Here is a 27,000-nt window from a genome sequence, read left to right as displayed (position 1 = left end):
GTGGCAAAATCTCAACTTGTCTCATACACTTACTGAGTGTATGAGAGCTGGTCCAGATAAAAATATCTACTTTAGGATTACTGTTCTATGCAATGTGCTATAGAAAGGAATCAAGAAGAGGGTGTATACACGTGAAACGAGACCCATATCTTAACTTTTCTTCTTCAACCCATTTCTTCATCAAATGCATTATGCTCAACATGTAAGCAAGAGTAAAAATCCAGGCAGGGAAATATCCTTCCTCTTAGTCACACTCAGGCACTGTTTAGAAAAAGAGTCACACTATCGTCACCATTGTGACCTGGAGTTTAAAAATGCCTTAGGGGCATCTGAGGCAACTTCGAAGTCAGCTTCCTCCCAGGCTTTCTGTCAGCCTCTTAAAACCCTTTCCACACATGTGAGTGGCCATTGTTCCCCTTGGGCACACACACTTTAACCTTAATACGCTGTCAGGGCAAGCCACTCCAGGGTAGTAGTAATGAGGGGAGTTTCACTATGGGATGTAGTTAGCACAGGGAACTGTCCTGATAGCAAAAAAAAAGAATCCTGTTCTAACTTAAGGCTGTAGTCTGCAACAGGGACAGAGAGTCAACAATGATTAAAAACATGAAGCTCTGTATTCACTCTACCAGTTGACTACATCTTTTTTGTATCATGGAATGCAATATTTACAGACCCAAAAAAATTATAAACAAGATAGCTTTCAGGAGCTGTTTTAAAATAAGAATTAAATAACCTATAGACCAGAAACAGTCCAGCTGTGACAGCACACTCTTTCATATTTACTCATTTTCCATTCTAGAAAGCAACCATTAGTTAATGTGGAATTTTGTGTTAAGGTGCCAAACTTCCACTGTCCAACCAAACTTACTGAAGGTTCTCTGAGCTTTCATGGTGATTGAACCAAGATTCAGTTCTTGTTAGCCAATATCAGAACCTGGCTCTATACATCTGTTTTCTAGCACACATCCTCTGCAACCACTTACTAGAGTAGCAACAGATGATAAAGAATATGTTCTTGGCAAAGTGTCTAAGCTAAGGGAGGAAATTAAATAGTCTGAGTCTGATCCCAAACCAGACTTTGTAGTCAAATGGAAACAGCATTTGGTTGTTGTGAGGATTAGCAAATCAATCCTTGTAAAAGTATGGCTGCATCTACAAAAAGGTAGCTTCAGCTGAGTTAGTTCCAATTTATAAAAATGTCTATAACAGTGGAACTTCATCTAGCGAAACTGCGATTGTCAGAATTTATCTAGCAAACTGTCTGTTTCATGTGCTTGATCTATGTTTTATTCCTTAGAGTGGTCCATGGGATTTTATTTAATGGTAGGTAGATATTGTTTGAGAAATGTGATTCTTTTTGTAGTTCTCTGACTCAAAAAATGGAAGTAGAACAGTTACCTGTATTACTTTATTTAAGTAATACAAGCAAACCTTGTACATTAACTTTTTCTGTAAAACCAAACCAAAATTAATTTTAAAGCTTCTTTACATCCCTGTACTAATACACAGTGCATTTTATTTAACAGTATTTTCTGTACTTAGAGGTAGTGGTGTTTTGGAGTAGAACACAATGAAGTAACTCAAGACATAAAACCGACTTTTACAGAAGTCAAGTTTTCATCTGCTATTGCATTTTATGTATTAAGAAAAAACAGCAGAGGCATTAATTTTCAAACTATCAGAGCAAGTTCCAACATGTTTTTCAGTAGGGCTCTGTTAGTTCTGAAAGTTATCAGAATAAACCCTTGTTTATTGTCCATAGGCAGTGGGCTGAAAAACTGATTTTTAAGCCTAAAGATTATGCTCTTGTTCAAATACAAAACAAAGATGAGTTCATATGAAAGAAAGAAATCTGAATACTGAGTCAAACCTCGATACATTTTTGTCTGGTAAAAGAAGCTGAAATAATTCTTTACTAGAGCTTTTAAATACCTTTAAAAAGCATGTAAAGTTCATTAGTCCAAGGACTTAATATTATACTTTGAGCCACAAATGTGATGCTTGGCATTAGCCAGAATATTAAAGACCAGAATCTAAGTTATATCTATATTTTAGTCTGCCTGCTAAGAAAACCATGCTTTGTGCTCCCAGATTTAGGAAATCTGCATGTGCAAGAACAGTGCCAAGAGAGTAAAACATACTGTACCTGTCCACACTAAGGGCACACAGGTTAAGGACTGTGATTCCCACTGATGCCTTCTGGATAAAGGGAAGGAATTTGCAAAGAAACTGTCCAAATTCTGTATTTCCAAAAGGCCACTTTTGAGCGAGGAGCTAAAGAGAAGATACAAAATAATCAGAATATTTAAATATTAACCTGACAAGTACATCACAATTGTAGTTATTTCTTGTCTTAGACACAGCCATTGTAACCTTGAATTCTTCACACCTCAAACATATCCTTATTCCTGAGTGAATCTGGGAAAAAACTGCTACTGTGGAAGCACAGAAGTTGAAAGTTTACACTGAAGTCTTGACTTTGTGTTCTTGCAAGAGCAAATTGCATTGTAAAGAAGTTTTTTTTCTTTATTATTGTGAATCTACCAGCAGTACTAAATAATGAAAATTTAACTCAAGCCTGTCATAAATGGTTGCAATTGGCATGCCCAGAACCAGGCAGTCAAAACGTAACTCTGGGCTCATAATGAAATAGCTCAGAGCCAAATCTTGATGCTGCACGCAAGTAGATTCTTGTCATTGTAAATGTACTATTGTGTAACTCATGGCAATATTCAGTGCCAGGCTCTGAGGAGTGTGAAGAAAACACTGTGCATACATAATTTGTTCCATATTACATTTTAAAGGACAACCGTGCAAACATGTGGGCAGTGCTTCAAGGCAGCAGAAAGGGATCCTCTGGAAAGATGTGACTGACTGAGGTTTAGAGCAGTTTTTCCAAGGAGGCATTTACATAATAAATATTAGTACAATGATTCATGTGCACAGTTGTGAAGAATTAGCATATAAAAAGTAATATTTCTAGCTATAATTGTTAAAGCTTTGAAAATGTCTTTGAACTGAGCTCTGATAGCATGAATACACACAAAATACAGGACATGAAATTATTCAGAATAATCAAATCTACAACTGGCTGCAGGGTCACAGAAGATCAGCCTTTACTTGTGCTGACAGTAAAATGGCAGATTACATTCAGTGTAAGTGTAATAAATGAAAAATTATTAAGTACATACAAAGTACTAAGCCCTAACTTAGCTATTTTAACTCAAGTGGGATATTTCAGCCCTCATGAATAGTGCTATTGAAAAACAAAGTCACTAAACCTTCTCACTCATGCATTACCATTTTGTTGTTCTTCTCTAAGTCTCTGCTGCTGAGACTTTCTCAGTGGTAGGATGTTCATGTTTTGAGAGTTAGCTTTGCAACCACAAGGACTAGAAATATTTTTCAGTAGAAGCTTAGTCCTAAAACACATTAACCTGGTAAAAGTGGGTGTATTCTAGCTGTAGAATTAGAAAAACAAATTCTGGTTTTAACTCAGCACTGTAATACTGAAAGTAAACATTTTATTTCTATTTAAATTAGTGTTAAATTGAAGCATGCTAATAATCACTTCGTTTAGCAATACAAAAGTTAACTGTGGGAAGTTCAAATTCACATCTGTCTTTATCTCAGTTAAGGTAGGTGTTACATTTCAGTTTTTTCATAGCATGAGTTTTTAAGAGAACTTTGCTGTGGTGTATGGATGTTTATCACAAAATTCTGCCTAAGAAGAAATTAATCTTCTCATACTCCTGCTGTGGATTTTTTTCACCCCCTCTATTTTATTGTCATTCATCACAATGGTGAATTAGTTGTGATTTTGTCCCCCAAATGATACCTCAAAAATGCTGGAAGCAGCTATGCGCTCCAAATTGCCTGTGCCTCTCTAAAACTGTATTAATGTTGTCACCTGATTATTTGTATTTCAGGACAGGTTTTAGCAACTCACAGCTTTCAGCCAACTGGGTGGAAACTGTGGGTAAAACTTACATGTGCAAACACCTTTGCTATGGTACCCCAGTTCAGGTTAGTCACATTTGAAGAAAGGAAATCCCCTTTTCTCAAAAGGCTAGGGATTGGATTGCTGGGATTGGTGTAGTCACTAGGAAGGTACTGCAGTCAGTACCTTCAGTAGCAAAGGTGATAAGTTTAGATCTGCAAGCTCTTGATTAATTCCTCTGATTCTGTCTGTATTTATAGACTGAAATACATTGAAAGCTCCAGCAGAGCTCTTTTCCAGATAGGTTTGCAATAGTGTAACAAATGTTTGCAGAGCATATTCTGCATTTTGCCTAGAACTCTCATATGAGGTTTTAGTTTTTATCAGAAAAAAAGTTGAAAAATGAAGGGATGATTAGGACCCATAGGAATTCAACCATGTTGTAGTCACATGGAATTTCAGCTCCAAACTCTTGGCTGAGCTTGAGTAAAATCAGAGTAGCTCTTAGACTGGGAAGGCTAAATTATAAGTGGCACTGCCACAGAAAAGCAGCTCTAACAGACTTCTGCAGAAGTCTCAGTTCTGGTATCCGCTGTGCCTACCAGAGCCCCCAAACCCATTTATCATTACAGATGGCACTTTAAAAGGCAACTGAAAGCTACCTATTCATTTCAGTGCCCTGACTGTGGCTGGAGCTACACCAGCAGTAGAAATGAACAAGCACTTTGTAGTGACTGCAAAACTGTTACTACAAGGCAAATATTAGCTTCAAAAGGAAAAGTGCTGTACTTGAAAAAGGTTCACTAACTCATTACTCCTGACAGGGAAGCTTTATCATGCTTCCAGCATGTACGCTTCAACCCCACACCCCAGGAAGCTCTCCTCTTTTGAGATTAAAAGTATTTTATTCCTTTTGTTTCTTACACTTTCCACTAATTGAAGTAATATCAGTACCAAATCATTAGACTTCCTTTTCAAGTGGATTTTAATCAAAATTCCTGGGACCAGAAATAAGGTTTTTTGATTTCAAGATTCACTTTACAATCATTTCTGGGGGTGTACTCCATTATCACTCTGCATCAGCTATGCATTCATTACTTCCCTTTGGATCAGGTGCCATTTATATTTTTCTTCTGTAGATATTTTTAGTCAGCAAAAATGATCCTGTCTTTAGTTTTACTAATTTTTGCATAAAAACTAGTCCATTTCCCTCTGTTCTGCCCTAGCATGGAATGGAAATTTCAGAAGGAAATAATACATTTATTTTGTATTAAAAAAAATGAGCCCAGAAATTTAATTTAACTAATCCTGATTTACTTAGGTACAATACAAGAACTGGAACTACTGGCTTTGCTCTTTGAATGCTTTTGCATATTTTATTATCCAAACAAAATGATTATAAAATTCTAGAAAATTACATTTTCTCTCAAGGCTCTAGGACAGAAGAAATCAGACTGATTGCTCCTACTTGTGTCCCAGTTCTCTATGAGTTATGGAAGTGGATTGTGCTTTTGCAAACCCACTTATGAAATCCCTGAGGTTCCAAAATAAGACATATGGCAAAGGAAACGCACTTTCCCCTTGTGCAGTTTGGAACTTAGGGGTATTTCATACTGTGGTGCAATTCCTGAGAAAAGAGTGTGGTCAACATGTATTTCTGCACTGAAATCAGAAATCAAGACTGCTCTGTAAAAACTCAGCAAAGTGACCAGACAGCCACAGCTTCCTTGAGCATCCTCCCTTCTCTGCTGCTTTATATGGCCTCTCTGCCCTGAGCTGCAGCTGAAGACAAACAAAACATCAGCACTGAGAACATTCCTTTGCAGTGATTTTTAAATGTCACTCCATTGATTTTATTCTGCTGTTGCTTCTATTTTCTAACCCCCCTCGGTATGGTAGCTGATGTACAAAACATCAAGTCCCACTGTGCATCCCAAGCAATTTATATATAGTCTGAAGGAGAGAATATTGTAAACCCACCACGTGAGTGCTGGCCAGAGCACACTCAAGTCCAGCCACATCATCCTATCTCATGCCAGGCTGATACTGTGTGTTTGCAGGCAGATGATGGTCCTGGAGCTTAGCCCAAAATAGATGGACTTGATTGAGTGCTGAATATGAACCGGCTGTGAGCTGCTCTATTAAAACTCCTTCAGCTCAACAAGTGCATGTCAGGATGCATGCACCTCTCTCTGCCATGTGACATTAAGGGTGGCAGCAAAGGCTTCATACCTGCTCTTTCCTGCTCTGATCTCATCCTAGTGCTCTAGAGACTGCCTCTGCTTATATCCACTTGGGACCATTGTTGTGCTGGCACACAAGACGTTCTTCCCAGAAACTGAACTGTGTTCTTTACATGAGGTGCTTGTCCCTGATGCTGCCACCATCCAGGACACTCTCCTGAGTTTCATGCCATTTACTTGTTTCATGACACTGCTGGAACAACTCTGGCACCACCATGGAAGTCAGCTTCTCTTCTGTCTCCGGGAAAAATAGAAATATCTTCTTTATTCCGTGACTTAAGTTATATTTGTGCAGTAATGGAGAAAGGGACCAAGCCAACAGATTCTGTCTGTATAGGTACGATCCAGGCGTGTAAGTGACCAACATCTCCTAACTGTGGAACAGGAATTACAAAACCAGTGTAGTCTGGGGTGATTTTCTTTCCTTGCCATATAGCCCAGAATGAAAGATAAGGGAAATTCTTTTGGTTTTGTTACATCAGCACATTTGGTTTTTCTGGGTTTTCTTTTTCCATTTTATATTTTTTAAGGCCAGTTTCCTCTATGAGCTGTCTTGATAAAGCTCTGTCTTAAATTGTGTTCTACAATTATATATGCCGTTGTCTGCTTCAAGGTATGGGCCAGACAAGGTATCTTGAGTTTTGGGTGGAATCTAGGTGATATCTGGCTTAGCACAGAAGAAGTTCTATACTACTGAGTTGACTGCATTAAGTGACAAAAGATGATGATTCTGAATGAAATGTCTCACCTCTGATCTGTAAGACTGCTTAGTTAGGAATAAGGATGTATTGAGTCCTTGGCTCACTGTATTTTGGTTGTGGTGACTGAAACAGGACTCTTCTGTCCTCATGAAATGTCATAGGGTAAGAATTCATTGCATGTTTTCAAGCCTTTCCCTTCTTCTTAAAACCCATATATACAGGAGAGAATTGCACTGCTGGACAAAGCTCATCCATTTCTTGCTTCACAACTCAGCTGTGCCCCACCACTTAGTAGGAAAGAAGGAGAGCTGTCAAGGTGGAGAGGAACACAGGCTGTCTCTAAGTATTCCTTCCCCCTGCTGAAGTGAAAGACCTCAGATTTTGAAAGGACAGTGACTAGAGGGAAACAAAGAGTAGAGGAAAACTAAGAATGAGGGTAGCTTTTATAGTGCAGGGGATAAGGCCAGTATTGAGTACATAATGAGATGATTATTTAAGCTTCTTCCAGCTTTGGGATCATTTGTTTATTTCCTTATACTTAGATTCACAACACTGGCATGGTAGAGAAAACACACTGTATCTCTTCAACTCTTCTTTGCAGGAAATACATTCCTGATTTTGCTACAACCAAGAACTGTCTTTTTTTCCACTTTGGGTGGATAAAAGACTGACTGGTTTTCTTCCTGGAAGGAAGAAAGGTTATGTGGGGATGCATGAGAACCATCAAAGGCATTTTTTACTCTGAATTGCCCTGCCAGAGTTTTTTCTGCTATTTTGTTTATTTTAGCCCAGCTGAGTAAAGGTGAAGGTAGCAAATGGTCTCATGCCATTCACTGAATGCCTACAGTTTCTCCTGCTTAGGCAGCTGTTGAAGGGAATGTATAGTTTTTACACAAGGGAAAATAGATTATACTTCAAGAGATCCTGAAAAGTAAGGAAAAAAAATCTCTGGTTTTGCAGCAGAACATTCTGTCTCAACTGATTGGAAAAAAAGAAATCCTAAGTTTTAGGCTCTTATTAAAATGCTTATATTTATTACAAAAATCTACTTAGCAGTAAAGCATTCCTAAAAACTCTAGGCATCTCACCTGTGGTATTTTTGCTGTTTACAAAGCAGGATTACTTTCCATGGTTTTGGCTATCTTCCCGTTCATTAGGTAAACTGTTTCTCAAGCTGGGCTGCTCTTCTTCAGGGAAAGGAGCTGCAAGGTGTGCTTATGTGCATGGTGATTTGTTGAAAGGAATTATTTCAATCCCTGGGCATAAAATTTCTTTTGTTATTCTTCCAGCTGTGTTTTCTTTTGTGTGTTGCTAAAAAGAGTGACAGGATTTCTTAGAAGTTACTGCAGAACTGGTAAGCCCTGGATATGCGCAATCAAAACAATTCCTTGTTATCTGTAGAGTTCAGCTGGTTGAGAAATAAAGAAGAAAACACACTAAAATATTCTCTTAAACCTAGAGTCTCTAAGTACTGTACACTATTTCAAATCCACAGAGCAGCAGGGCAGGCATGAGATGAGGAACTGAAGATGAGAGAGGAGCTGTGCATTGATAGGAACATATGTCCTGCATAGTCCTAAAGAACTATGAGTTAAAGGCAGAGTGGATCTTGAACTAAGACCTAGAATATAAAATCTCTTCCTTAACTGCTACCCTGGTATGCACATTAAACACACTCTGCTGGGAAGCTGCAGTTTGTAAATAGAACAGATTCCTGATGGGTTTCCATTCCCTGCTCCATTTTGGGAAATTTCTGCCTTCAGGACTCAGTGATCAATCCTGTGCTACCTCTGGGTTTCTGCTGTGTTTGGTCACTATATGGAGACATATACCCAAATAACAAGTCCTGCTTGGAGCAGGTTCTATGGATTTCTGCATCACACTGGGATTGCTTCTTGGAATCCCTGATAAGAATTTATTGAGAGCCAGAATGTAGTTGTTAAGTTGAAGTCTCAGAATTTCCTACTTGTGTTGGTACTTCATTGAGAAATACACACTATACATATGAAAAATTCTGCCTTTAAAGGGTTTCTTTTCTAAGTGCCCTTAACATTTTGTGTGCTGTTGGCTTGGCTTTATACTCCTTTGGCACAAAAGATACCACTTTTTCTGTCAGCTACAAGATCAGTGCCAATATGGTTAATTATCATCCCCTTGTATGTATAATTACTAATTCTGTTGGTGAAGGTATTCAGATATGCCAAATACTTTTTGATTCAGAAGGGTTTGCTCTGACACTTATGCACATGCTCTGATGTTAAAAAATGTCCATGACTAGAAATGTCTTAACTGAGCCTTCACTGAAGACAAAATAGATGAATGTGTTTGCTTGCTGTCAGCTACCTTCTAGACATAGATTTTTAATGTTCTATGTGGGAGACTCAGATTTAGATAATGTTGCAACTCAAGCAAGTAAGAATACCAGTTAACTAATCAAAAATCCCTGTTTTATTCAAGAAAATATCTTCTTGATCTGTCTGAGTGAACACTTGCTTTTTTCCTGGGTAGATGTCTTCCCCTTTATACCAATGAAATTATTAGGAAAATGTTATTAAAGAAACAGGTAAAAAGATGCCTAATGAAAGCTTCATCTGCTTTATAAAGTAATGGTTTAAGGAGTTAAGCATATTCTGATCTGAGGCAATACAGTTTATGTCAGTCCTATTTTTTCCAGCCTGTTTCCAGGAAATAGAGCTCATTTTTATGTTTTTTCTCTAAAGTGCATAAAACTGGAAGCAGAGACAACTCAGGACTTCCCAATAAGAGTTAGAATTTTGCCATTCCATTTGCCAAGGTGAGAGCCTTGGTCTAGAGTGTTTTAAGCTAAATGATCTCAGGAAAGAACAGCAGACAGCAATGTCTGTGGTGAGTGCCTGTGGTTGTTCCTGTTGCTCTGCTGAACTTCAGCTATGAGAGCAGCAGCAGGAACAGCCATAAGGATTTGCCAGAGCTCAGAACAGCCAAGGCAACAGTGGTGCTGTGAATATTCTGCTGCTGCCTTTGTACAGCCTTAGGAAACAATGTAAAGCCTTCATGGAAAGCAGCCCTCTAAAGAAATTTTCTTGCATTGCATCTGAATATATTTGATAAAAAATGCACATGGCAGTGATGGGTAATGCAGGTGATCAGCAGTTTTCAGTTATGTGCTAATGCCACCTGAAACAAGAAAAGAAACTTGTCTCTTCTTCAATGCCTTAACCCTACCTCTAGAGCAGTGTAAAAAACTTTTATTTTCTGCTTTTCTTTTCCCTGAAGAGAAGTAATTCTTACTGATACGGGGCTTCAGGCTTGGACATCTTGAATGTCTGAAATGGGTATGTTTTGGGTAAATGAGACTATTTGGGTCCTGGTGGTATAAAAATGTGACTGAAAATTAAATTCTCTTAGTTTGGTCAATTAAGGTTAGATTTATAACAGTCACCCTTCCTGTGAAACTCAATTTATTTAGATTTTTAGTACTGATTTGATACTGCAAGTGGATATATTGTGGTAATTAAGTATAATGAGGCTTTAATACATCCAAAATATCTTCAAAGGACAGTGAATATTACTCACATTGCAATCCACTTAACAACTAGGGGAATCCACTATATAATTACAGTAATTGGAGAAAGTAAAAAGTGAGTTTTTGAGTCTACCGTACCAAAAAGAAAGGTTAAAAATGTCAAACACCTGTGACCACATCTTTAGTTGACATAAATTATATAATTACTTTTTTCCCAACACTGTACCTTTGTTAATTGTGTAAATGCATAACAGAATGAAGGACTCAATTCTCCTGGGATCTTACATTGCCAGTTATTACAGTTTTATAGCTGCTTCTTTCTAAGGGCTTGTAAAATGATTTGCGTACCAGCAGCATTATCTACTTCTCTTTTGAAAGTCATTTCAAAATAGTCCAAAAATAGTTCAGAATAGTTAAGACTACATTATGTTTCAGGAAAGTGATTATAACTATTTCAATTATAATTACAGGTATTATACATTTTGTTCTATACAATGTGGCCATCTTAACACTGTATTATTTGTTATTTTAATAGGCTTTTTTACTCTGATTTCAGACCTGTTTTGTCCTAAAAATAAAGATCTGGCCTAAAAGGTATGAAGTGTTTGACACTACATATAGGATACTGATATATGCTTCAACATGAGGCTGACTCTGAAACTAAAAGAATCTTTTAAAATTAAGTTCAGAAGGGTATGAATTACTTTAAAACAAAAATAAAAACACTTGAATTTTTTTTCCTTAAAAGCCTATCACTTCAATTATCCAATCATGATATTTCCAGTGGCCACCCTTCACACTGTCACTCAACAAGAGGAGCTGAAATGTGACACAGATTTTAGGATCCCTAGTGGTACAAACAGGAATGGCATTTAACAGATTTTAATCCCAATTTCTAATGTAAGAATCTTTGCTGGTTCATATGAAAAATGGACTATAATAATAATAATTGCATTTCTTATCGGGTGTGCCAGAGCTCCCTTATAAAGCCATAAATGCTTCTCGTAAATGCAGATAACCTCAGACAACAAGGTGGTTACATATGGTAATTTATAAATAATTTATTCTGAAAGTTAAGTAACTGAAAAAATAACTAAAAGCTAGAATTAAGCTTTAAAGGTTACTTGAATTCTGCCTCCTTACATGTGGAAATTGGTGTCAAGGGGCTGCAGTTTTGTTCATAGCCTTTATTTATCCAATACTTCTCTGCAGCACAAAAATAGTTTCTCATGTAGGCTAAAGAAATTTCATTCATCAAATCAGAACCATAGATCAGATCATGATATAAGACAGAGCAAGGAAAATGCACCTATGGAATTCCAGAGAAGCGATAGAAAATTAATAGGAAAAAAAATTATTGCAAAATAATAAAGATAATATAAAAAAATTGTTTTTTACTTTCAACTGGACTTCTAAAGAACTTTCAGAGGACCATCAAAAGGCAACTCTGAAAGGCAAAATTAATTCCAGATTTCCATTCCTCTTTGCAAAAAGAAGCAGAGCACTTTAAAGGTTAGAAAAAATTGTGTAATAAAACTGCTTGTTCTTTCTCAAACTTGGCTCTGAAAAGAACTCATGCCATTTTTCCTTAAAATGTACTATCACATATACCATGAGAATTGAGAATGCTGCCTTAGCAATTATCCATAAAGACATAAGGGCAATTTACCAGGGAGGAAACTGTAATACATCCTGGGAGGTGCATTTATAGAATCACTGAATGCTTTGGGTTAGAAGGGACCTTACAGATCATCCAGTTCCAACCCCCCAGCCATGGACAGGGACACCTGCCATTAGCCCAGGTTGCTCAGAGTCCCATCCAGCCTGGCCTTCTGTAGACTCTGAGTCCAGCTAAGAACCCCAGTCTGATGCCCCATTAGACATTCACCCATCTGTGGAAGACGGATGGATCTCAAGTCATGCAGAAGCTAATCTTTCAATCTTTCTCGTCAACTTGTTAATCCAAAATACTCTACAGATATCTTATCAGCAAATTGGTAAAATCAACGAATTTAAATTTCCAGGTGGAGTATTGAAAAGTGAAATTATTGAAAGAATTGCCATTAAAACACATCCATAATTATTTACTGTCATCCTAGTTTCAAATTCATGTTATATTAAACCCAGTTAAAGTTAAAAGACTTATCTGTAATTTATACAACTGGAAGATCAGAACCAGGTGCTACATTTCACCATAGATAATACCACAGAATCACTAGGCTAGAAAAGACCTCCAAGATCAGTGAGTCCAACTCAGCCCTAACACCTCAACTAAACCATGGCACCAAGTACCACATCCAGTCTTTTTTAAACAAAAAAACAGACCCCTGAGGGACACCACTGGTGACTGGCCCCCAGCTGGATGCAGCACCATTCACCACCACTCTCTGGGCTTGGCCATCCAGCCAGTTCCTAACCCAGCAAAGAATGCTCCTGTCCAAGCCATGGGCTGCCAGAGCTTCTCCAGGAGTGTGCTGTGGGAGACAGAGTCAGAGGCCTTGCTGAAGTCCAAATAGACACATCCACAGCCTTTCCTGCACCCACCAGGTGGGTCACCTGGTCATAAAAGGAGTCCAGGTTGGCCAAACATGACCTACCCCTCCTAAACCCATGCTGGCTGGATCTGATGCCCTGGTCATCCTGTGAGTGATGACACTCAGTATAAACTGCTCCATTACCTTGCTGGGCACTGAGGTCAGACTAACAGGCCTATAATTACCAGGGTCCTCCTTCCTGCCCTTTCTGTGAATGAGCATCACATTGGCCAGCTTCCAGTCATCTGGAACCTCACCAGTGAGCCAGGACTGCTGGTAAATGATGGAGAGTGGCTTCACAAGCTCATCTGCCATCTCCCTCATCACCCTGGGATAGATCCCATCTGCTCCCATAGATTTATAAACATTCAAGCTGCTCAGCAGTGGCTCTCTGGCTGCCTCCTCCTGGATAACGGGGGCCATTCTGCTCCCTGACACCATCTACCAACCCAGGAGAACAGTTGTCCTGAGGACAAGCCATCTTCCCACTGAAGAAGAAAAGAAGGCTTTAAGCACTTCCACCTTCTCATCTGTAGTTACTATGTTCCCTCCCTCATCCAGTAGAGAACAAAGGTTGGTTTATCCTTCCTTTTGCCATCAATAAAATTGTAAAATTATTTTTTATTACCCTTTACAAAAGTTGCCAAATTAAGTTCAAACTGAGTTTAGCCTCCCTTATTTTTTTCCTACATGTCCTAGCAGCCCCCTTAAATGCTTCCTGAGAAGCTTCCAAATGCTTCCTGACCCTCCTTCCAAAGATGATACATTCTCTTTTTATTCCCAAGTTCCTTTCAAACCTCATTGCCCATCCAGACTGCACGTTTGCCTCATCGACTCATCTTTCGGCACACAGGGACAGTCTGTTCCTGTGCCCTCAAGATCTCTGTTTTGAAGCACTCCCATCTTTTCTGAATTCTTTGTTTTTAAAGGCTGCTTCCCAAGGAACTCTCTGTATAAGTCTCCTAAACAGGCCAAAGTTTGCCCTCCGGAAGTCCAATGTAAAAATCTTATTGATGTTCTTCCTGCTTTCACCGAATATCGAGAACTCTAGAATTCCATGATCACTGTGCCACAAGTGGCCTTCAGCCACCACATCTCCCACCAGCCCTTCTCTATTGGCAAACAATAGGTCTTACATAGTCCCTCCCCTGGTGGGCTCACTCACCAGCTGCAACAAAAAGCTGTCCTCCACACATTCTAAAAACTTCCTAGACTGCCTCTTTTCTGCTGTATTAAGTTCCCAGCAGATGTCCGGAAGGTTAAAGTCATCTACAAGAACAAGGGCTGGTGATCCTGAAACATTCTCCAACTGTTTATAGAATTAAGTTTTCCACCTCCTCTTCCTGGTTGGTGAATGTTAACAGACTCCCAGTGCCTCTGTACAAATGTAATATATGCACAGAGTGAATTTTTTTTTTCCATTAATTAATTCAAATTTTATCATTTTGTGATATGAATACCTGTGTTATAACACAGTTATGATGTCCATGTTATAAAAATGCAAAATGCATGACTTAAAATAATTGTTTCTTTAATTTTAAAATCCAGTTCAAAACCACAGGCCACCAATTATTATAAAACCATGCATTAAAATGTTTCATTTAAAACACATGTAAATAAAAGTAATTAGAATCTTTAAGGGCTGAAATTGTGAAGAATACTTTTTCTTAATTATAGAATAATTATATATATTATATAACTTAGAGTTTTATTTACAAACAGAAACACTTCATGTTTCTGCTGAAAAAAGGAAGAAAAAGTCCAATATCCTGTCAGCTATGTACCTATGCATGGTCCACAAAGAGAGAGACACAAGCTTACAAAATTCTTTGATGATTTTCTAAGAGAAGTTAGTATCAATGAAATATATTTAAAAAGGGCTCAGTTCTGTTTATTCAAGCATGTTCTGGCTTGAGTTATATTGGTAAATATAAATTGCATCAGAAAAAGCACTGTTTTGTGGCTTTGTTTAATTAAAATGGAAAATCAAAACACTGGGACAAGATAACTTTATACCAGATAAAAGAACTGCTGAGGAGCCTTTTTACACTTTGACAAATCCAGATGAAATTTAATATTTCAGAAATGGTCTGTGATATAATTGGATTAATTTTGAGACTCTGCTATTAATGAATATTAAATGAAAACCTTAAGGCTCAACTTAGGCTTAACTGACATAATCTCTCCCTGCAAAATCATAATATGAGACCTGCATATCACGGAGTATTTTCTGTAAAAATATAAAGTAAGGACTGGATAATATAAAAATAGCAACTAGTCTATCAAGGAGGAGAGTAGTTTATAAAAAGTCTTCCCTCATAAATTCTTTTGCTAGCTGTAACAGCTATGAGAAATGAAGAGCTCCTGTGAAATGCCCAAGGCCACACTCTGGTTAAGAGCTAAGAGCTACATAATCTTTAGTGGGAAATGCACTTTTTCTTGTTGGAGGTGGGACCTGAGAGCAAGGAGTTTGTTGCAGAACAAAAAGGAGTTTTATTTCCTTAAGTGCACTATTCATTGACAAAAGAGCACTAAATAGAGGAGGAAGCACAGGGAACAGCCGGGGAACTCTTAGGGAACTGCAGGTGGAAGGGGTCATGGTGTCCTACCTTGTACACGATGATGGGGATATCAATGACAATGTAGATAAGGTCTCCCAGTGCCAGGCTGGCTATCAGTGCGTTGGGGCCGTTCCTCATACACTTGTTCTGGTAAATGATCCTCAGCAGAGTTGCATTCCCAACCATCCCAATGATGAAAATAGCGCAGGACACCACGGTGTTAATGTATTTGAAAGTTTCAGCAATCTTAGTCTGCTGGGAGCATTTGACAGTTTGGTTGGACACCGGGGGCTGTATGGTGGTGAGGAGAATGCTGGATTCCATCCCTGAGAAGGTGGAAAGGGGGTTTCCTGAGTCGCTCCTGTTGGAAACATCTCTGTCAGAGCTGTCACTGAGTACAAATCCCGGGACCAGCAGCAGGAAGGAAACTCTTAAACACAAGGCTTCCATCCTGGAGTCCCCAGTGAGCAAATTCAATGAGACAAGGGTTTCGCTTTTTTCTTCAGTATTTCAGTGAGATACTTCTCACTTTTTCACCTGCAGAGAGAAACTGTAAGCAAAAGGAAAAAAAAAAAAAGAGCACATAATCAGTACAACAGGTAGTCTTACACATCCTGTTTCTCCCTTAGGGAGGGTATCTGAATGTTCAGCCTCTGCAGCACATATGTATAAACACCTGTTTATACTCACTGGGCTGCTCTGAAATCTAGATTACCCCCATTACCTGTCTGACAAATGCAAATGCAAAAAATTCCTGAAGTGATAGCTTATGCAAATAAGCTCCCATAAAACCCTGTTAACTTGAGATAGAATTTGTATAGGGATGGAAAATATAAGGTAGATGAAATTCTGTTTTAAAATATAGTCTTGCAGGAAAAGTCGACCTGTGTTAGAGGCTGCTGAATGGTATTTTAGCTAAAATAAGAACTTATTCTTTTTTCTTTGAAAAAGAAGGGCAAAAGCACTACATAAAAAATTAAAGGTAGTAAATTCATCAATTTTCTGAGTATTTTTGATACACTGCAATAATTAGTCTTTATATTATTTTTGTCTGACTTAGCACCTGGATTTCAAATGAAAAATGAAAAGACATGTATTTCAAATCAAAATCTGGACCAGATCCAAAATCCCTAAATATTAGGAGGAAAATTTTATAGACCTCTGGCCAGATAGACCTCTGGTCAGGAAAATACCTTCAAACTTTGTCATTTGATCCTGAATTTAATTGCAACTCATGCTCAATACTTAGCCACAGTGAAGTTAATAATAAAAAATTAAGCTCTTTAAGGATAAAAATACTTGGTTTATTACTCTAAGCAACGATTCATGACATTTCCAGGTAGGGAAGAAAGCATCATAGAAGCCTGCTCTAGTAAGTGTGTGTAACTGCTGCCACAGGCACTGTAGATACCAAACCTCTTCTGAAACCAGGGATGCCACTTACGTCCATTTTCCTGAAGCCTTGATTTAATTTAAGATTTTTTTTTTTTTTACATGCCATATATCTGGAAAACAAGATGAATTGCTGCAGTGTTGACAAAAGAAAAATAGACAATAAAGTATTTATAACTTTCCGATTTCAAGGGACTTGCCTGAAGTATTTGGGAGGATCCTTTTAAATAAATGAATCCTAATTTCATTCCTTGTGGGGCTGTTAGAGTTTATAGCATGACATTTACCAGAGGAGGAGGGAGAAAATTTACTGAGAGTACTTCTGGAGCAGGCAGAGTATAAATATTTACTAGTATTGCAAGCTGCTGTTGTATGTGGTCTGTGGAAGTGTGTGTGTACGTCTGTAGAGCAGCAGATGCGATGCTAACCTGAGTATTTCAGTCTGGCATGCAGAGTGCTGTCCCTCACAGATCCACCTTTCAATCATTATACAACTGGATTTGAGATCAGGAACTGGCCAACTGTGAGTTCCCATGGACTTGATTTCAAAGTTTAGCATAGCACATAGTAAATCCTTCTTTATTTAATTAAATTAAATGTTGGTTATGGTGGTATCTCAGGGCACTTAGCAGTAGTGTAGTGCAAGTGTGTTCACTTTAGGTTTCTAAATCTTACCAGAAACAACAGAGATGTTAGACTTTAATTCTTTTCAGGCAAGGATTAATACTTGTATTATTTCCTATGACTACAGTTCCTCAATTTACAAATGGGAAACAAGTATCACTATTAAATGGCTTTCCCAAGTAAATGTGATAAAGCTATGAACAGAACCCACAGCCCTATGCTTTAGTAGTTATATCAGTTTCCTCCTTACTTTGTGACCCTTTTTGTGAAAATTTGATATATGTATCATATGAACATGGTGGCAGCATGGCAGTCGTGCCGCCAGCATACAAAGCTGGGAACAAAATCGTCATTTTCCATCTCTTCCTCTCCCAGAAGAAACTTTTCCCTAAGAAGCAAAACTAGAAAGCTTTTTAATAGGCTAACTACTTAAGGGTACTTTTTTTATAGATTACTGACATCCCTTCATTCCTCTGTGCGTATTTTAAAAGTATTTATCTTGCTGCAGAATATAACATGCAGCTTACCTGGTATGAATAACACACTGGCATCCCTGATAACTTTCTGTGATAAGGTAATCTAGGATTGTCCTTCTTCACACGAAGCCTGGGTACCTGGAGGGTGTAAGGGCGCTCTGTTGATGTGGGAGCCACCCGCCTGTGTTGTGCCTGTGCTCCTGCAGTGCTGCAGGAGCAGCCGCGGATGCAGGGAACTAAATTCCTGACTTGCCTGAGTATCAAGCCGGGAAAATTCCCATGCCGAGATTCGCGAGGAGACGGTACTAGTGGAAATGAAATTGTTCCAAGTATTAAAGACCAGCTAGAACGTTCACAGTGCCCGGTGAGTGTAAGGCAGCTGAGATGCGAGCAGGAGCAAATGAAGCGGAGCAGGGCAGGAGGGCACGGAGGGGAACAACGCCGGCAAGGGGGATCCTCTGGGCTGCTCCCAGCGAGAGCAGCCCGCTGCTCCTTCTCCAAGAGAAGTAACACACTCCTTGCACCGCCAGGGAAGGATCAATTCCAACATCAATTGGCAAACCAGTGCTGCCTGCCCTGCAGCCTATATAGAGAGCCTCTGGCAAGATCCATGCATTGTTAACTTTACGGAATAGCAGTCCCCCCAAGCTGCCTTGTGCCCGTCTCTCGTTCTCTCTCCCTTCCTCTCTCTCACACACTCACAGCCGCACACAGAGGCGCACCACCGGCACCGAATCCCAGCGGTGCGGAAGGTGCCCGCGGCTGGGGCCGGGCTGTTCCCGGCGTGGGCTCGGGATGGGGCTCCCGCAGCATCCCGCGCACTTCCCCCCGCGCCTCCCCGCCCGGCTCACCCTCATGCTGGGGCTGCTGGCGCCGCCGCCGCCTCGGAGAATTTCTTCTGAGTGCCTTTTCCTGGGATAGTCTTACCAGATCCTCCTGCCTGCGTCTGACTGGGCGGAATTGAAAATCTCCACCTCCGCTAAATGAGTGAACGAAAGAGACAGACTGAAGAAGTCGGAGCGTCCCCTGTTCTCTGCCCCCTCCCCCAATTAAAACAAACCTCCAGCCCGAGCTGAGCCCCTGCCAATGTTAAACACAAAGGCTGCCTCCCGGGCACAGGGGAACACGGAGCTCTTTAACTCTTTCCTCGCTGAAACTGAGCACGGCTGCTCTGCCGGACTCATCTAAACCACAGCCCCGGGAACCCACTGCCATTGCTGCCCGCTAATGGCACGCAGGGTTCCCAGCAAGGGTCTGTACCTGATCCCATCGTGGCAGAAAAGCCATGGACAAAACGGGGAAATCTGATTAAATAAACCGCTTTTGCATTGCATTTGCCCCGGGGCTGGCCGGGGTCAGTCTCTGAGACAATCAGTAAAATTATGTGAGAGAGTTTCAAAAATGCTGGATCCGTAAACAGAAACTGCTCCTGAGTGAAAATGTCTTTGATCCATCCAGTACACACCTTGCTAATACACTGTAGTTGCATTTGCAAGGATAATGAGAGTGTGGCATTTGTGGCATTTTCTGTCGTTCCTATGTTTCATATTACTGTTCTTCTGTCAAGGCAGAGGTGCAAAGAAATTGTGCAAAAAAAGTGGAAACTTCACTTATACCTAATGATATTTTCCCACAATGAGAAAAAAATGCCACTGTATCAGAGAGACCAGCTTGTACAGGAAAGAGTTTCAAAACCCTTTCTTTCATGATAGCAGGTTTATGAAATTTTAAGTCCTTTGTTGAATCATTTCAGGTTTCTCATTTCCTGGCAAGTTTTCATCTGCTTGTATCACAAAAAATTATTTTATAAACATATATGGGCTTCTTCTGAATAAAAAAGGCAACCTTCCTAAATAAGATGTAAAAATATGTCATCCTAAAACCACAAAAGCAGACTGAAAAGAACAATAGAAAATGTGATGCTAGTGGTCTGAAGAATTAAACTATCTGGCACTAAATCATGTGGGAATTTTTTTGAATTTTTTCCGTTTTGCATAGTTAAAATATGCTTCTCTGTTTGAAATAATCTGATAAATCTTGAACAGGAAAAACCAGCATCTAGATCAACTGGATTAGCAGTACTTTATTACTTCTAGAAAGTCATTCAGTTAAATGAAATGTCAAAGCACAGAATCTTTGAAGGAACATACAAGTTCAGGCTGAGAATCACAAGGAGCCTACTGTTTGCAAATCAGGTAGAAAGTTTAATTAAAAATCTCAAGTTGCTGTGAAGTTGAATAAATGCTGATAAAGGCACTAAATTATCCATATACTACTAAAAAAAATTCTTTACAGTTTTGTCATAGATGCTTCGTATTAATGATTTGCTTTGTTAAGAATCATCTTCATGGTAATTTGTTGGAGAAACCATTGAAGAGCTGGAAAGGCTGTTATTAAAGACCATGTGCACTTTATGGACTGCTTTATTGAGTGCAATCCTTAAATCTCTTGTGTGTTTTCTAAACATTGTTATGACCCAATTCATTTCCTGGTATCATTTGACCTTTATGTCTAAACAATTAGAGCTGTAACCAAAAAAAAAAAAAAAAACAAAAAAAAAGCAAAGCAAAAACAAAACAACAAAACAAAGCCAAAAAGTATATTTCTGGTCTAATTCAAACACACATTTGTTCTTCCAATTCATAATACCATAATTCCATGCATAACTATATTTACTATTACATTAAATAAATGTAATTATCATATTTACTATGCTGTTAAAGATCTATTTCTAGACAGTCTTTATGAGTGCTCCTTTTACTGCCAACCCACATAAGTAGCATCAGCTATTAGAAATTACTGATCCATGTTCTTTGTTATTTTTATTGTTGCTGATTTTTTAAGTGAACCTTTGTTTTTGTCTTTAATCTTCTAGGTGTATAAAGCTCAGTTGATATCTTGTCTTAAACTAAGATAAATTCAAAATCTATATTTAATTGTTCCTGCTTTTATAGTATTCAGGAAAGTAAAATAGAAAAGGACGTTTTCACATAGGAATTATGTAAAAACTTCAGTTGGAAATGCAGCTGACCTCAGCTACTGAGAAAAGTGATAAAATGCATTTTCAGCTTTTAGAGACACTTCCACCATCATTGTAGTACTGCTGTCCTGTGTGGGGAAGAGTTCTAGACTGAGGACTCTGTACCAGTTTCAGCTCAGGGAAAGTGTTTCCTTTGACCTCTTCTGTTTAGTGTCTTCAACAATGCTTAGCTTCTCTTGCGTAACTCCAGAGATTCAGAGTAAGGGCAACGTATCAATCTCATTAAAAAAGACAATTGGATTTTCAGCTGGAGTCAAGAAGACTATCAGCAAATATCAGCCTTTGTAATGTTATTAATTTCCATGAAGCCTTCAGGTATTAGAAAAAAATCCTTTCATTTTATTGGATTGAAAGGTGTGCTAAGCAAATGTATTACCAGTTAAGCCACTTACCTTCACAGATTTAGTACAAAATAGGAACATATGATCATCAGGTGTCCTAAATTGAATTGGTGAGATTCAAGAAACCAAAACTAAAACCAGGCATTGTCTATAATTGGCATTTCCATAAGCAGTCAGTTGGTGCGTTTATAATCTGTAGTATTTTCAGAAAATCGAGAGTTATTAATCACAAAGATTACCAATATCTAATTATTCTGAATTCTTTCACTAGATTTCTGATACAGTTTTTTATCAGAAGCAATACAAACAATAGAAAATAGTAAGCACTTGGAGAACGTGGAAAAATACACCTAAATACTTTGATAACAATACTGGATAGCTGTTTCACTTTGAATTCATCTAGTGAACAAGAACTCAGAAAACTTCTCATGGAATCATGTTAATTTCGAACAACACTTGTTGGGCAGGTTTTTCAGCTTTTAGTACCCCCGTTGAGTCAGAAGTTGCACCTCACTGAACAAAAAAGAAGAATCATTGAAACCATAGGGAATATTTCTATCTTGTGTAGATTATCTGTTCGTTGACAAGAGATGCACCTATGCAGCTGCTTTAGAAGAATTCATTTTAAAAGGGCACTATCCAGAAAATTTAAATTCATTGAAACTCAGGGCTCATTAATTCCAGTGATCACTGAACCAGTTATTTGCTTCTGTTTCATAACATTTCTGTCTCCCAGCAGCTGCTTTATTTCAGTTGTGTCTCTACTAATGCCATCTCTCTCTCTACACTAATGCCATATCTATAACTCTATTTATGTGCTTAGCACAAATAAATCCTTTTTCTGGCAAGGCTGTCTTGCTCCTCCCTCCCTTCTTGCCGTCTTCCCTTCCTTCTTTCCTCCCTCCATCTTCCCCTTTCTCTGTTTCTCTCATCTGTTTCCTTCATGTAAATAGAAAATCTTGGGAATTTACAATAGGAATTTATAATTCAAAGAGAATTATAGAGAGAATACTATTGTATTAATTTATTCTTATAACTGGAAAGGTGCTTGTGTTAGAACCACTGAAATATTCCTGCCCTTTGACTATGGGAACCTGAAGCTGTGATAGAATCAAAAGGGATAAAAGATTGAAGTTTAAAGGGCAACTAACCTTGGAGCCAAACAATTACTACAGGAACAACTGCAGGAGCTACTGCACCCCAAAAGGGAATATTAGTCAAGAATTGTGGATTGGGTGTGTCTAAATTTTGCAGAATCTTGATGGAAAAGTTTTAATAAGAAGTGAGCTTTCTGGGCCTTTAGTGTGAAGATTGAAGAAATAATAATATGTGTTGTTAATTCCCTTCAACTGCTGAGCATTTCAGATTCCCCCGGGGAGGGTTTACCTATTGTGTTATATACGATGGACTAAGAACATTCCAGAAAGATTTACTGGAAGAGGTAATGCTGCTGGTCTCCATTTCCATAGATGGAAGCCCTAATTTTCAAGGTCTGGATCTTATCAATCTATTTGGTGGGAGGCAGTAAAGAAGAGAGAACCAGACTCTTCTCCCTGATGCTCAGTGACAGAAGAGGAGGCAAAGGACACAAGGAATGTGTTCTTGAAATACAATAAATTAAATTTGAATATAGGAAAAACCACTTTTACTCTAAGGTTCATCAAAGAGTGGCACAGGGTGCCCAGAGAGGCTGGAGAATCTCCATCCTTGAAGATATTCAAACCCCCACTGGACACAGTCCCAAGTAACCTGCTTTAGGTGGCTGGGCTCTGAGCAGGGCTCTGAGCAGGGACATGGGCCAGGTGACTTCTAAGGGTCTCTTCCAGTCTCAAAAGTCTGCAAATCTGTGATTCTGTGATTCAGGTGAGACCTCCTTTATGTCAAGGGTATTTTGATTTGAGCTCTGGAATTTATGGCGTTCAAAATTCTTCAAGCTATGTTGTTTGTATTGGGAGCTGGCATGGTATTGGGTTGAGCATGAGCTAAACACACACACACACACAAAACAAAAAAAACCAAACCAAACCAACCAAACAAACAAAAAAAGAATGCTTATAAGTTATTGTCCTGTGGCGAGCTGGATACTGTCCAAAAGGATAATGGGTGATGGTAACTGAAATATTTAGAAAAGGGTGTACTTTTTTAATATCAGCTCTATAGAATAAAACAATTATTTTCTTCTTCCCTTTTGAGGCCAAGATAGCAAAACAAGTGACTGTAGGGAGCATTTGGGGATCTTCATCCCTGTTGTTTCAGGCAATCCTGAAACTAGCTGTGAGCAAAGGAACCTGCTCCAAAAAGGCCAGACTTCAATGGTGACAGATAAAAATATTTTTACATAAACTCCACAATATGCAGTAAAATATATATACATGAAGAAGAATAAAATAGCAAAGATGCCTGTTACATAATCATGCAAGTGAAATTATGCAATGAGTTTATAAGCATACAAAAGAAAAAGAAACCAGAAGGAAGGAATGCCTGATATAAATCAAAATATGATTTAAAGAACAGTAAGAGGAAGAGAATGTCTTAGATCAGAAAATCTTCCATAATTTACAAAAGTGTTAATCTGCATTTGCAGATGTGAGCCTGTGCAGAACACAAATTCTGCGATAGAGGAATGCTGTTCCGCTGCCAGATGCATCTTTTATTATTTTAAGCACTAATAAAATTATCTAGATAAGATAGTGAGATATTAGAATGCCATTTAATCTTAATCTAAATAAGGTTAAAATTCTTTCTATTGGCTACTCTGAAGTGAAGCTGTTTTTCATGGAAAACCCTGACTCATCTCACTTCTTTCTAATGTTTCTACATTATCTAAATTTTGCTAGTGTAACTAAAGCTGACTTGAAATAAGCTGCTTGTACAAACAAGCATTTACTTTGATTCAGTAAGTTCCCATTCTTATACTATCCAATATTAAATGGCTAGCATAAACTATTCCACATATTATCTTACTGTAAGCCATATATGCAGGCCTATTTACAGACTTATTCAGTGGTAGATTAATTAGAAACTTCTGACTATTATTATAGATGTAAGGAATTCTCTGCAATGCAATTTTGAGATAAATGATCATGGTTTCTGGAAAACGATTCACCATTCTTTTCTACTATCTAGAAAATATTGTTTATTGGAAACCAAAGCACATATTTAGGAAACTAACATGGCATTAAGACAGTATGAATAGAAAAATTTAGATATATAATACTTGTGAGAGAAGGAACTGACAGTTCTTTAGATGCTGGTGATAAAGGCTCTCAATCCTTTAAAAAGGGATCCTTCTATTTTTATGTTCATGCATGAGAGTATTCTGTCTGTTTGTTTTAACAGTGCAGCTGGCTCCATCTCAAGTTCAGAAAGGCTGGGTTGGGACATGATTGTATTCCTGGCCATAGGATTGGTATGGTGCGCTGTCTCGTGTTGTCATGGCCTTACTGTGCCCTGGATTTCCACTGCAGTGGCTTCTACCGAGTGTGTGTAAGATGTGTTTCTGTGGTACTTGCTGGTGTTAATGCAAACTTAGTGATACTAAGTTTCAGAATCGTCAAGAAATCTGAATTTTGTCTAAAGGAGCCAGAGGATTGGGAGGCAATTAACTATGGCTTCATTCCTCTTGCATCCCAGCTTCTTCATAGAGAGCCTTGTCTTTTCTGCTGTGTTCTGTCTAATGAGAACCCCTCGCATCTCCACATGTGCCTGGTAGTCCTCAGCCACTGACACCAGTGTTCATCAGCCGTCTTCCTCTTCCTGACCCATGTCCTACTGATGACCCACTGTGGTTTCTCCAGCAGCTGGGAGTGTGCCCATTTCTTCATACACTGAACAGGTTGGATTTTGCTGTTTTACCCTTAATCCCAGTCCCAGTGCTGGGGCCTGGTGGGGTCAGACAGGCAGACAAGCAACGTGGGTGGACTGTGGCATTCCCTTTGGCTGCTGGCCATCCCTTGCTGCTCCCTGACAGAAGGAGGGTGTGCTGGGAAGAAAAGAGGGCATCAATTTCTGTGTCGTAGTCCTTAGTCCATCCCAGAAAAAAGATACAACTGAGTTCTGCTATCTTTGGACAGAAATATTTCTTTCTCTGGTAACAGCAATTTTATTTGGTCTTATAAAATAGCTTGAAACTAAGACAATTTCCATGTGTCAAGCTGCTATGTCCTCTCAAATAAAGGGAAATTATGCAAAGGTAAACTAATGATTCTATTAAAATATACCAGCATATAATAATAGATGTGTATTGTTTATTTTTATTCTTGTCACAGTCACTACTTACAGATAGCTCAGAATATGAAATGAAAAGGAACAAGAGATATTGTTGTCAGTCTCCCTTTCCTGGCTGATATTCCATTACAGTTGTAAGGACTTTCATTTTATGATATTGTATTTTTGTCATAAATAATATATAGAAGTGAGTATACAGTAAGTCCTTTGTATCAAGCTGTAACACAAGACTATTATGCTTGTATAGACTAAAAAAAATAAAGTTTGAGACTGACACAATTCCTGAGCACAGTGAGGTCAAAAATTATAGTGGTTTTCTATGAAAATATCCAAAAGCAAACTATTGTCAATAATTAAAATAATGTATTTTAGGTATCAAGCAACAGTAAGCTAAGGTTTTGTATTTTTAACTAACAATTACCCTAATCACAAAATTTCATCTCCTCTTAAATGATTTAATGTGTTATTCAATTAAATTATTTAGGAAGGAGGATAAAAGTACAGCAAATAAATGCATGCAAATAGAAATTTATGTACTCTTTGAACTACCAAGTTTATTATTTGCATCATACTTTCCTGGGGAAGAACATCTGAAAAAATGCTTTCCACTTACTTTCAGATGTAAAATTCATGTTTTCTACCCATGAATAAATGCTCAACTTAACTTGGTTAGATCTAAGATGGTGGGAATGTAATGCTCTGTTTTCCCCATGAAACCACTGTATTTAGAGTATTGGATTATGAATATACTACATATACAGGTGCTGAAAGCATCCATACCAAGCTTGTGGTCATGTGTTATTTCCTGCAGACCCACTGAAGTCAAAGATTTCTTGGGGGACTCTTACAGCACTGTTGGATCAGATTCTCAGCTGGTATAATCAAGTGTAAATCTCTTGCTGGAAATGGAAATACATGTATTTGTATTTTCAGGGAGTGATCACAAATGGTGTAATTCTTTTCAAGTCACATTAGTGGACGTTAAGGGGAACCATGCCAACATGTGCATGTTTCTCAAAATATACCTGAAATGGAACAGATACTGCAATTTTCTGCAAAAGCTGATCCTCCATTGTAAGAATTTTGATTGATTTGAATATTTTTTAGTACTTCCTGATTTTTTAATGATTATTAATTACCTAGTGGCTATAATAATTTAGATAGGCAAGGTTTCAATAAGTGCTGAAAAAAGTTGAAAATCAAATTTCAATTCTGAAATAATCTCTAATTTGAGCATTCACCTGAGAATAAAAATGTTTTTAAAAATATGCATCCAAACAGGCTTTAAACTGAAATAAAAGTACTTTGCACTGACATTCTGAATGGGCCCTACAGCTTGAGTGAGGGCATTTTTAAAATTAACTCAAAATAATGTATATGAGTAAGGTTATATTGATCATATAAAGTTTATAA

The 27,000-nt window shown here is 38.3% G+C and overlaps 1 protein-coding gene across 1 annotated transcript in view; it reads right to left on the bottom strand.

Annotated features, from left to right (window-relative positions):
- The window catches only part of EDNRA (endothelin receptor type A), a 33,407-nt gene extending 13,791 nt beyond the window's left edge, over positions 1 to 19,616 (bottom strand). Inside the window, exons 1-3 of the mRNA XM_023926292.2 lie at positions 18,831 to 19,616; positions 15,536 to 16,037; positions 2,150 to 2,277 (exon numbers count right to left, since the gene is read on the bottom strand). Coding sequence (XP_023782060.1) covers positions 2,150 to 2,277; positions 15,536 to 15,937 — 530 coding nt within the window. The 5' untranslated portion in view covers positions 15,938 to 16,037; positions 18,831 to 19,616. The remainder of the gene's footprint in view (positions 1 to 2,149; positions 2,278 to 15,535; positions 16,038 to 18,830) is intronic.
- Between the last annotated feature and the right edge of the window lie 7,384 nt (positions 19,617 to 27,000).

The sequence above is a fragment of the Cyanistes caeruleus genome, chromosome 5 (genome assembly GCF_971803275.1).
Source record: "Cyanistes caeruleus chromosome 5, bCyaCae1.hap1.1, whole genome shotgun sequence".
NCBI classification, from domain to species: domain Eukaryota; kingdom Metazoa; phylum Chordata; class Aves; order Passeriformes; family Paridae; genus Cyanistes; species Cyanistes caeruleus.
This window is presented reverse-complemented; position numbering and strand designations above follow the sequence as displayed.